General features: G+C 41.8%; 1 protein-coding gene across 1 annotated transcript in view; it reads left to right on the top strand.

Moving 5' to 3' along the window:
* Positions 1–12,411, top strand: part of col7a1 (collagen, type VII, alpha 1) — a 519,627-nt gene that overhangs the window by 281,737 nt on the left and 225,479 nt on the right. Inside the window, exons 51-53 of the mRNA XM_060918496.1 lie at positions 5,909–5,944; positions 6,031–6,111; positions 6,244–6,279. Of these exons, the coding sequence (XP_060774479.1) occupies positions 5,909–5,944; positions 6,031–6,111; positions 6,244–6,279 (153 nt within the window). The remainder of the gene's footprint in view (positions 1–5,908; positions 5,945–6,030; positions 6,112–6,243; positions 6,280–12,411) is intronic.

The raw sequence follows: 12,411 nt of genomic DNA, 5'->3' as shown, positions 1-12,411 counted from the left end.
ACTCGACACTCAAGACTGGGTCTGGAGCTACACCACAACGGCAACCAGAGGACCAAGGGACAAAATCAGTAAAACATTAACAGAAAACAAACATCAAACATACAAACGCAGAAAAAGAAAGAAAAGACAAGACTCTGGTGAGAAGCTGCAGCCAAAACACAGTGCACAGCATACTCTCGCCTGGAAACAGAAATAGAAATTGGATGGATAGATACTTTATTCATCCTAAAGGAAATCAAGGAATCCAGTAGCTTATATGAAGCACACACAAATGCAAAAAAAAAAAAAAAAAAGTTGTGTATAGGGGCTAATATAGCCAGTAAAAGAAAAGAGACAGTTTGGGTGTAGGCTGGTATGATGTGGTGGGGACAGAATGAGGCAGACTCATGCTCAAAAAGCCCATTCCACCCCTCCCCTTCTGTGCTGAGTTGAACAGCTGGATGGCCCTGGGGACAAAGGACCCCCTCAACTTGTCTGTTGAACACAACAGCAACAGAAATCTGTACTGTACTGCTAGAATGATGAAAGATCTGAGCAGGGAAACGGTGTGCTTTCACTATTCTCACGTCTCCCCAGTAACTGTATAGATCCTGTATCGATAAATGACACTGAAAGCTAAATTATTAAAGCTAATCATTTTGACCTGCTTTAATCTCACACACACACACACACACACACACACACACACACACACACACACACACACACACACCTGATTTATTTCCTGAATAAATTATTCAGACCTTAGTGGCTGTACAGCAGACTGACCAAATTAAATAGAAAAAATAGAACAAATGGAAGCAATTGCATTGGCATTCATAATAAATTTAGCAAATTGCTCGATTCATGGTGATTAGTCTCACAGAAAGTGTTCTCTGATGCCAAGTGCAAACTACATCCATCTGTTATCTATGCCGCTTATCCATCAGGAAGCTGGAGCCAATCCCAGGTGAGAGGCGGGGTTCATCCTGGGTAGGTTGCCAGTTTATCACAGAGCTACACAGAGATGAAGAACCATCATGTTCACACTCACATTCACACCTATGGGGGATTTCGAGTAGCCAGTTGACCTAATCTGCATGTCTTTGGACTGTTGGAGGAAACTGGAGAACACTGAGGAAACCCAGATAGGCACAAGGAGAACATTATTCCATTCAGAATCAGAAACACTTTTATTGCCAAGTATGTGAACACGTGAGGAATTTGACTCCAGTACCACTTACCGTAGCTTTCATAATACAACACAGATAAAGCGTATACACAAAGCAAACAAAACAAAGGAATGGTAATAGTCGGGAATAATAGGGAATACAGAGAGAGAGTCTAACTGCAGTGATCTTCAGGGGAAGATTGTTGCTCCAGCAACAACCTTGACCAAGGCAGTGCTGGCTGAGAGAGCCAAAGATAAGATTAGAATTTGTTTAGGCTTGAAACGGGTAGACATGGCAGACTACCCCGTTCGTCCATTCTGGTCCCTAAAAACCATTTCTCTCTGCAAAGCCATCAACTTCTCCTCGATGGAATCCACAGAGCGGCTCAAGTTCTGAATATCCACAGTCTAAGTGCCGACAGCTCTGCCCACCACTTCAATCATGTCGGGCAGAAAGCCTCCAGTTGGCTGCGAGGCTGAACCCAGACCTTTCACACCTTGTTTGTGTATCTTTTTGCTTTTCCTAACAATCGTTTGCATATAACATATTTTGTGCGGCATGGCGGTGTAGTGGTTAGCACTGTTGCCTCACAGCAAGAAGGTTCTGGGTTTGAACCCAGCGGCTGACGAGGGCCTTTCTGTGTGGAGTTTGCGTGTTCTCCCCATGTCTGCGTGGGTTTCCTCTGGGTGCTCCGGTTTCCCCCACAGTCCAAAGATGTGCAGTTAGGTTAATGTGGGGCGGCCTTGGGCTGAAGTGCCCTTGAGCAAGGTACCGAACCCCTGACTGCTCCCCGGGCGCTGTAGTGTGGCTGCCTACTGCTCTGGGTGTGTATGTGTTCACTGCTTCAGATGGGTTAAATGCAAAGGATGAATTTCACTGTGCTTGAAGTGTGCATGTGACAAATAAAGGTTTCTTCTTCTTCTTCAACATGCCAAGTAATTTATTATAGAAGCATTATTATCATCATTATCGCACAGAAATAAACAGATGATAAACTGGATTCTGGGACTCTGCTGTGATGATGATGGACTTATAAGCGCCATTTCAGCGAGTTCAATAGTGCTGGTGACCATTACAATTCAAAGGCCTGATTTAAACAAACGTGTCTTGAGTTTTCATTTAAAGCAGTCGATGTTGGTACAGTCCTTGATGTTTTCTGGTAAGTTGTCCCACAGTTCAGGAGCAGCAATACAAAAAGCACGACTTCCAAAGGTCTTGAGATTGAAGGAAGGTTTCTTTAAGAGATTCCTACTGGAGGAACAGAGGGAATGTGATGGCTTGTAGAAGAACAACAACTTTATTCATCACACATACACTTGTGAAATTCCTCTCTGTATTTAACCCACCTGAAGCAGTGAACACACACGTGAGCAATGAGCACACACACATACCCAGAGCAGTGGGCAGCTATGCTACAGCACCCAGGGAGCAGTTGGGGGTTAGGTGTCTCACTCAAGGGCACTTCAGCCCAAGACTGCCCCATGTTAACCTAACCGCATGTCTTTGGACTGTGGGGGAAACCGGAGCACCCGGAGGAAACCCACACAGACACGGGCAGAACATGCCAACTCTACACAGAATGGCCCCCGTCAGCCGCTGGGCTCGAACCCAGAACCTTCTTGCTATGAGGTGACAGTGCTAACCACTGCACCACCGTGCCGCCCAAGGAGTAATTAGATTCTTGAAGTAGTCAGGAGCCATGTCATACAATACAATACAATTTTACCATTTAACTTCCTCCCCCAAGGGATTTTCAGAGCTTAATTTACAAAATAAGTTAAACAATATATAATAATTTTAAAAGCCTATGAATACAAATATAGGGATATTAAATATAATTATTAAATGTCATTGTTCCTTAAAAATTCTTTAACACTCTTCTTGAAAGCGCAGATGGTATTGGAGTCTCAAACTGTGTTAGTTAAAGAGTTCCATGATTTGGGTCCATGGAAGAAGGAGCGTTGGGCTGTCTGTGTGTGACACCATGGTGTGTTGTTGATGTCTTTTCCTCTTGTGTTGTCAATGTGTGTATCAGATCTCATGGCTAATTTCTGGCAAAGGTAATCAGGCGCCATTTGATTGAAGCATTTGTACATCATGGTAACATCACAAAGTCATACAAGTTGCTCAACTGAGAGCCACTTTAGTTCCTTTAATGTGGCTGAAATGTGATCAAACTTTCTTACCCCGTTATAACTCATGCTGCGAAGTTTTGCATGAGTTGTAGCTTTTGTATGTTTCCTTTGGTTGTCATTGTCGGCTGTCCATTGTTAGCGATGATGACTGCTTCATTAGGATGCACAGAAACACAGATGGTCCGTGAGGCCTGCACCAGAGTGTGCCAGACTTATTCTCCTTTCCTAATGAAGTGCCTTGCACAGTTAGGCAAGACAAATGATGTCGTGCCCCCATCGTGTTGTCTCTCTGGAACCCCAGACCTGATGCCAAGTGGTGTACAAAAGTGCCACAGACCTGACGGGTATGGAAGTTGCCCCGCAGTGACCACTGACTTGCTAAATAATGCCATCTGTTGGCCATTTGAGTGGCTCTTCCATGTGCCATCTGGTGGTATGCCATTGACCCTGTTGGGTTCATCTGCCACATTGCACTGAAAAGCGCCCTGCTGCCAGCGCCTTATTGGTGATGTACTATTTAACCCATAGCTGGAACCCAGGCAGGTGCTACCACTCCGGGTCAGATCAGACCTGGGAGCAATGGTGATTAAGGGGTAACTCTACTTTCCCCAATACTCAAGTCCTCCCAGATCTGAGACTCACCACTGGTTGCAGTTTAAAATTCATACCCAAGACTAATGTTTCCTTTAGTAGTACCGGACCAGCCAGTGGAACAGTAAAATAACTTGCTAAAAATCAGGGCATTTACAATGACTTGGAGAACATCCCTTGAGAATAAGTGTCTAAATCTGTTAATTTGGCATAATCCATCCAGTAGCGATGATGTCAGAGAGACAATGTGATCATTGAATAACAGCCTAGGGTCCAAGGTGATGCCCAAGTCCTTGCATGACGTGACAAGAACCAGGTCTTGACCCAGGAAGGGGACAGTAACATTAGAAACAGTATTTAATATCCGTTTAACTCCAAAGAACATGAGTTTTGTCTTGTCTGGGTTGAAAAGAGCATTACAGTAATCAGGCTTTGAGGTAACTAATGCATGGATGATGATCTTGGTAGCATCAGGTGTAAGATGCATTCTGAATCTTTGCAATGTTTCAAAGATGATAAAATGCAACTTTACAAGTAGCTGTTACGTGGAACTTCATGGAAAGGCAGTTATCAAATGTAACACCAATGTTACATCCCTGCTCAGAGGAGAATACTGTTTCATCGCAAACAGATATAGATTGCAGAGGTGGCCTTGCACCCCTGGTGTGAAAATGATCTTACAAGCACCTCCATTTTGTCTCTGTTCAACTTAAGCTTGTTATAGGACATCCAGTGATCAATATCACGCACACAGCTTTCAATTCATTGTTCAGAAGATTCCATGCCATGAACAGATAATGTTCTAAAGGTGGCGTATAGCTGTGTCTCATCAGCATACATGCGATAGTTCATCTGGTGGTCACATGCAGTGTCTCAGAGAGGAGAGGTATACAAAGAATAAAGCATAGGTCCCAACATGGATCCTTGTGGAATGCCACATTCCAGTTTGCTGTGAGATGATGATGATCCTTCGATACTAACAAACTGTGTCCGGTCTGAAAGATACGAGCAAAACCACTTAAGAGCTGAACTAACAATGCCATACCGCTTACAGAGACGATGGATTAGGAAGGCGTGGTTAACAGTATCGAAAGTCGCCGACAAGTCCAGTAAAAGAAGAATAACACTCATCTGAGAATCAATGGCTATTACAATATCATTATACGCTTGAACAAGAGTGGTTTCTGTGCTATGGTTCTTTTTATAGGCAGATTGAAAGTCCCTGCTCAGGTTATTTTTCTGGACAAACCCAGTCAACTGCACAGCTGCTACATTTTCCACGATCTTTGAGATCTGTATAAATTTGATTTTCTCTCAGACCCTCACTGGCTGTTTCTCGTTGCTGTGCTTGCAACCAGTTGCAGTAGGGTTTTACGCTATGTCAAGAAAATACATGCTGGAAAACACCGGAGCCTCTGCAATCACTTGCAGGCTGAGAAAATCGTGTCTCTGGATGGTGGACAGTACATGACAGGTCACCACAGGAGCACTCAGCTCCTGTGGAGGGTGGCCCCATGTGGACAGTTGGGAGTCGCGCCTGGAGGACGCTCTGGACTCTTGCAGTGGTGCTTTTGTGGCTGGGGACTGCAGTTGACTTGCTGACTTTGGGACTGCGGTTGTCGTGAATGGTTTTGCGCTCGGGTTTCCATCAGTAGAGGGTTTATAGCATCAATGAAGCTGACTTTGTTAGGACTGTTAATGTTATAGTCATGTTGTCTGTTGTTGCCCAAATGAGGATGGGTTCCCTTTTGAGTCTGGTTCCTCTCGAGGTTTCTTCCTCATGTCGTCTGAGGGAGTTTTTCCTTGCCACCGTCGCCACAGGCTTGCTCATTGGGGATAGATTAGGGATAAAATTAGCTCATGTTTTAAGTCGTTCAAATTCTGTAAAGCTGCTTTGCGACAATGTTTATTGTTAAAAACGCAATACAAATAAACTTGACTCAGCAAGTATTCACTGAGCACCAAATGAGGGGTGAAATATTTTCCAGCATTTTAAAATGATTCATAAGAGTCCTCGCACTTCTTCAACAGGGTCCTGCTGGACTTACTGGAAGAGCTGGCGCAAAGGTTTGTACCGTCTCCTTGCAAACGTTCGTCATTGACCGAGCCCTCTGTACTTTTATACACTGATCCCATGCTCTGTGACGCTGCAGGGAAACCAGGGTGAACCAGGAGAGAGAGGAGAGGCGGGAAATCCTGGGCCTGCAGGTCCACCCGGACACAGAGGGAAAGATGTGAGAGACTGTCGGCTTTTCTGTAGTTTCATATCTCACAGTAACTGATCAACTTCTCATGATGAGTTTGTGGTTTTTCATACTATCTATCTCTGTGCTCTGTATTTTTTTCTCTCTCTCTGTTTAATTTAGGGCCTGAAAGGTGACAAAGGAGAAGATGGGATTCCGGTGAGATTTATTTCTACTGCAATTTGTGTGCACACAGTGACTTGCATAACTTTTCTGCATTTTGTCATGTTACAACCTGGAAATGGCTTTATTTGTCGTATGTCATGAAAGCAACATGGGAAGAAAAAAGTTTACATAGTTTTTGCACAATTATTATGCAAAGCACTGTACTGTATGGCCAAAATTCTCAGTGTTTTTAAAGCATCCTTCAAAAGATTCGCATAAAAAATTATTGATTGAGTTCAACATTACAAGTTTAGACTTTCATTATAAGTAAGTAAACATATTTTCTGTTCTTGTGGGTGCAGGGAAATGTCTGTAGTCCCACTCAGAGCTGGGAAATATTTAAAAATTATTCTACGAAATCAAGTCGTACACTACCGTTCAAAAGTTTGGGGTCACTTTGAAATGTCCTTATTTTTGAAAGAAAAGCACTGTTCTTTTCATTGAAGATCACTTTAAACTAATCAGAAATCCACTCTATACATTGCTAATGTGCTAAATGACTATTCTAGCTGCAAACGTCTGGTTTTTGGTGCAATATCTCCATAGGTGTATAGAGGCCCATTTCCAGCAACTCTCACTCCAGTGTTCTAATGGTACAATGTGTTTGCTCATTGCCTCAGAAGGCTAATGGATGATTAGAAAACCCTTGTACAATCATGTTAGCACAGCTGAAAACAGTTTAGCTCTTTAGAGAAGCTATAAAACTGACCTTCCTTTGAGCAGATTGAGTTTCTGGAGCATCACATTTGTGGGGTCGATTAAATGCTCAAAATGGCCAGAAAAATGTCTTGACTATCTTTTCTATTCATTTTACAACTTATGGTGGTAAATTATGGAATCAATTTTGTGCCAAAATGTTCATACAATACTTTTGAAATGTCAAACAAAAACGACAAATCAAAATACAAAAAACCCCCCAAAAAAGTCGATTTTTTTTAGACTGGCAAACAAATTATTCGTGTAATCGTGCAAAATATCAGTCTATTACTCTTCAGAAACCTTTTATTTTTGTTCCGCGTCTTTCTCAGTTTTGCTTGACGTAATTTATTTTGGTTGCGATTCCAGCTTTCTCGTTTGCGCTCCCTGACTTTTTGCTTGCAGTTTTGGCACAAACTTCACGTGTGGGCGGGCTGTCCAGGAACGCATTCCCATTGGCTAACTTGTGTTTGACTGACAGCTACACTCAGCCGTTCCCTACTCGGATTCTGGCGGACTGTTTGACGAGTGACCGATCCATTGACGGTAAACAAGGATGGAGTGGACTTCAGTGGCGACTATGATATTGAATTTACACTTTGTTGAATTAATTCAATATCATAGTCGCCACTGAAGTCCACTCCATCCTTGTTTACCGTCAGTGGATCGGTCACTCGTCAAACAGTCCGCCAGAATCCGAGTAGGAAATGGCCACAACAGCCTCCGGGGGAATCGCTGAGCGTAGCTGTCAGTCAAACACAAGTTAGCCAATGGGAATGCGTTCCTGGACAGCCCACCCACACGTGAAGTTTGTGCCAAAACTGCAAGCAAAAAGTCAGGGAGCGCAAACGAGAAAGCTGGAATCGCAACCAAAATAAATTACGTCAAACAAAACTGAGAAAGACGTGGAACAAAAATAAAAGGTTTCTGAAGAGTAATAGACTGATATTTTGCACGATTACATGAATAATTTGTTTGCCAGTCTAAAAAAATTGACTTTTTTTTGTATTTTGATTTGTCGTTTTTGTTTGATAATTCAAAAGTATTGTATGAACATTTTGGCACAAAATTGATTCCATAGTAAATAAAAGTGTGACTTTTCATGGAAAACACAAAATTGTCTGGGTGACCCTAAACTTTTGAACGGTAGTGTACATGAGCTGATAGCCGACAAGGCGTGTAGCACCGAGATTGATTGGAATAACTGTTTTATTCGATCCACATTCACTGGATTTTGAAAAACGGAGCATTTTTATTTTTTGCAAATTCGATCAATAAAAACTTTATATAAAACGCCCGACAAAATAATTTCTGCTTAGAATGTAAACAAACCTGTGAAATGACAGGAGCAATTTGTGAAAAATGCGATGATAATGATAATTCTTGAAAAATTAAAAAACAAAATTCTTACCATCAAATACTTTTATTCCATTTTATTTATTTATTTTTTGTATTTTTGGGGGTTTTGTTTTCAAGTAGTTTTTATTTCATCCTCGGTTGGTTTAGCAACACGCTCCGCCATTTTGTTTTTCTCTACTCACGGTATATGGAGCTGATATCCTGGGAGTAGAGTAACCAATCAGTGCGTGCGATTGCTCATATCCAGTGAATGTGGACAGAATGATAGGAAATATAATCCCAATATCATAGTGGAGCTCCCTGCGTGTGAAGCGAAGCTCCATGTTTAAGAGAATATGGGAATGCATCGACCTGATTTTTGATGGCTTTTGTGATTGTATGACATCCGGACATACAAATGATGTACGTGTACCACCACAGGGAACCTGATCGTAAGTGCAAGGCAACGTATCTCATAAACACTTCATGACCACCATTTGTATCTTTATTTATGTAAGATAGATAGGTTTTTAATCCCGTGATTATTTTTAATTTTCTTTTTAAAAAATAACATGGGGTTATTTACTAACACATTTTACACTCACTGGGAGCTCTACTTTTAAGCACTGCACACACACACACACACACACACACACACACACACACACACACACACACACACACACACACACACACACAAAGTATTGTCCAGAAGTCTTAGGCACATGTAAAGAAATGCTGTCGACCAAAAATGGCTTAAAAATAATGAAATGAAAGGTTTCAACATTAAAAAAAATACTATAAACAGTGAGCCATAAGCCATAGTAAATGGGGAAAAAAGTCAATATTTGGTGTGAGACAACCCTTTACTTAAAAAAAAAAGTACTCTCCAGTACAACGAGTGCAGTTTAATAAGGAAATGAGCTGTAGGTTTTACTGAGCATCTTACAGAACCAGCCACAGTTCTTCTGGACACTTTGACTGTCACACTCACTTCTTCATTTTGTACCAAAACTTTTGCACCAGTAGCCTTCATTATGTTTTCTTTTTTAATCTGAAAAGTGCTCTCTTATGGAATATACGTCTCAGATACAAACTTTTTTTAATCTGTAACATTTAATTTTGTGCTAGAAAAAAAAAATGAACGTTTGGACTCTAAAATGTTTTTGTAATGTTTTGACTTGATAATGTACAACCCTGATTCCAAAAAAGTTGGGACAAAGTACAAATTGTAACTAAAAACGGAATGCAGTAATTTGCAAATCTCAAAAACTGATATTGTATTCACAATAGAACATAGACAACATATCAAATGTCGAAAGAGACATTTTGAAATTTCATGACAGCAACACATCTCAAAAAAGTTGGGACAGGGGCAATAAGAGGCTGGAAAAGTTAAAGGTACAAAAAAGGAACAGCTGGAGGACCAAATTGCAACTGATTAGGTCAATTGGCAATAGGTCATTAACATGACTGGGTATAAAAAGAGCATCTTGGAGTGGCAGTGGCTCTCAGAAGTAAAGATGGGAAGAGGATCACCAATCCCCCTAATTCTGCACCGACAAATAGTGGAGCAATATCAGAAAGGAGTTCGACAGTGTAAAATTGCAAAGAGTTTAAACATATCATCATCTACAGTGCATAATATCATCAAAAGATTCAGAGAATCTGGAAGAATCTCTGTGCGTAAGGGTCAAGGCCGGAAAACCATACTGGGTGCCCGTGATCTTCGGGCCCTTAGACGGCACTGCATCACATACAGGCACGCTTCTGTATTGGAAATCACAAAATGGGCTCAGGAATATTTCCAGAGAACATCATCTGCGAACACAATTCACCGTGCCATCCGCCGTTGCCAGCTAAAACTCTATAGTTCAAAGAAGAAGCCGTATCTAAACACGATCCAGAAGCGCAGACGTCTTCTCTGGGCCAAGGCTCATTTAAAATGGACTGTGGCAAAGTGGAAAACTGTTCTGTGGTCAGACGAATCAAAATTTGAAGTTCTTTATGGAAATCAGGGACGCCGTGTCATTCGGACTAAAGAGGAGAAGGACGCCCAATTTGTTATCGGTGCTCAGTTCAGAAGCCTGCATCTCTGATGGTATGGGGTTGCATTAGTGCGTGTGGCATGGGCAGCTTACACATCTGGAAAGACACCATCAATGCTGAAAGGTATATCCAGGTTCTAGAGCAACATATGCTCCCATCCAGACGACGTCTCTTTCAGGGAAGACCTTGCATTTTCCAACATGACAATGCCAAACCACATACTGCATCAATTACAGCATCATGTCTGCGTAGAAGAAGGGTCCGGGTACTGAACTGGCCAGCCTGCAGTCCAGATCTTTCACCCATAGAAAACATTTGGCGCCTCATAAAACGGAAGATACGACAAAAAAGACCTAAGACAGTTGAGCAACTAGAATCCTACATTAGACAAGAATGGGTTAACATTCCTATCCCTAAACTTGAGCAGCTTGTCTCCTCAGTCCCCAGACGTTTACAGACTGTTGTAAAGAGAAAAGGGGATGTCTCACAGTGGGAAACATGGCCTTGTCCCAACTTTTTTGAGATGTGTTGTTGTCATGAAATTTAAAATCACCTAATTTTTCTCTTTAAATGATTAATTTTCTCAGTTTAAACATTTGATATGTCATCTACGTTCTATTCTGAATAAAATATGGAATTTTGAAACTTCCACATCATTGCATTCCGTTTTTATTTACAATTTGTACTTTGTCCCAACTTTTTTGGAATCAGGGTTGTAGAAGTCATAAAATAGAAATCTATAACAAAGTTTGTATGAAAAAAAAAGGTGTTTAAGACTTTATTGTGGGTATTGTCAGTATTATTATAATAATTACAAACTCCGATTGCAGCCAATTAGTTAATGCTTTATAACGAAGCTTTGATTAAAGCTGTAAAATAGTAAAATTCTGTGCAGATACTTTCCCCCCTGCTTTTCATGAGATTTGTACATTTTTATTGCCTATCTATCTCTAATTTTTTTTTTTTTCTTTGTTAGCACTATTCCTTTCTGTCAGGGTTCAGGCGCAGGAGAGAGCAGGGAGAAGCAAACTGCAGACTGAGCCAAAACAAAAAGCAGGAATCATAGTCAGAGTAACAGGCAGGGGTCGGTCGAACGGCAATCAGGATAACGCAGAGAAAACACTAGTGCGAGGTTGGGGACTGAACGTAGATAACAGTCTGAACACTGGAAGTCAGGCAGAAAGTAAACGGCTCGGTAAAGCAGGGCTTTGAACCGGTTCAAGGAACGAAAACGAAGATATGATACGGAGCTCAGATATCAATGCGCTGCCGAAGCGTGCAGAAGGTGTTAGTACGCCTGTCATTATAGTGCAGACTTTCCATAGCATAGAAAATCGCTACGTTTCAATTTGTGTAACTGAACTTGTTTCATATCACTGGTCATATAAACCTATGTAAACAGGAAAAACGCGGAAGAGTTTGGTCGCATCTAACTACAGCCCCAAAAAATACCATTGGCCATACTGAGCCTAGCTACATTGCTAACAGGAGTGACAGCGCGTCTGACTGCGTCTGACTGACTGGGAGGTCGCGCAAAGCTCGGAGAGGTACGGAGCAGCTCGTCTCAATTCAGATAAGAGCATATTTCATTATGGAAGTACGGTGGACTGTTCCTTTAATGCTTGTGTCACACTGTCTCGTATCTTGCCACGTACCGTAAGCAGCGTGTGGGTCAAATGCCAAGAAATGAGGTGTATTTTGTCCAAGATTAAAGTCATGTGATGTACACGGCATATGTGTGGCGTATCTGGGGCTTGTATGGGGTTCAAGGGACGTAAAGTTATGGCGTACTGAGCACGGGTGATTGCTCTAAGACAACGAGGGAGGCTCAGCCTCTAAAAATGACGAACATCGTGTAGGATGAATTGCGCTAGGCTTATGTTATAGCCGACCTTATAACATTGCTATTTCAGATCCAGAATCATAGAAATATATGTGCTCAACCCAACTACAGTGTGAAATCATTCCGTTATAACTTTCCCCAGTTCGCCTAATGTGTGCGTGAGTTTTTCCCCCTCGTGACAGTGCGATGCAGCCCAGCCT

The sequence above is a fragment of the Neoarius graeffei genome, chromosome 4 (genome assembly GCF_027579695.1).
Source record: "Neoarius graeffei isolate fNeoGra1 chromosome 4, fNeoGra1.pri, whole genome shotgun sequence".
NCBI lineage: Eukaryota > Metazoa > Chordata > Actinopteri > Siluriformes > Ariidae > Neoarius > Neoarius graeffei.
The sequence above is the reverse complement of the archived record's forward strand: the minus strand, read 5'-3'. Positions and strand labels throughout refer to the sequence as shown.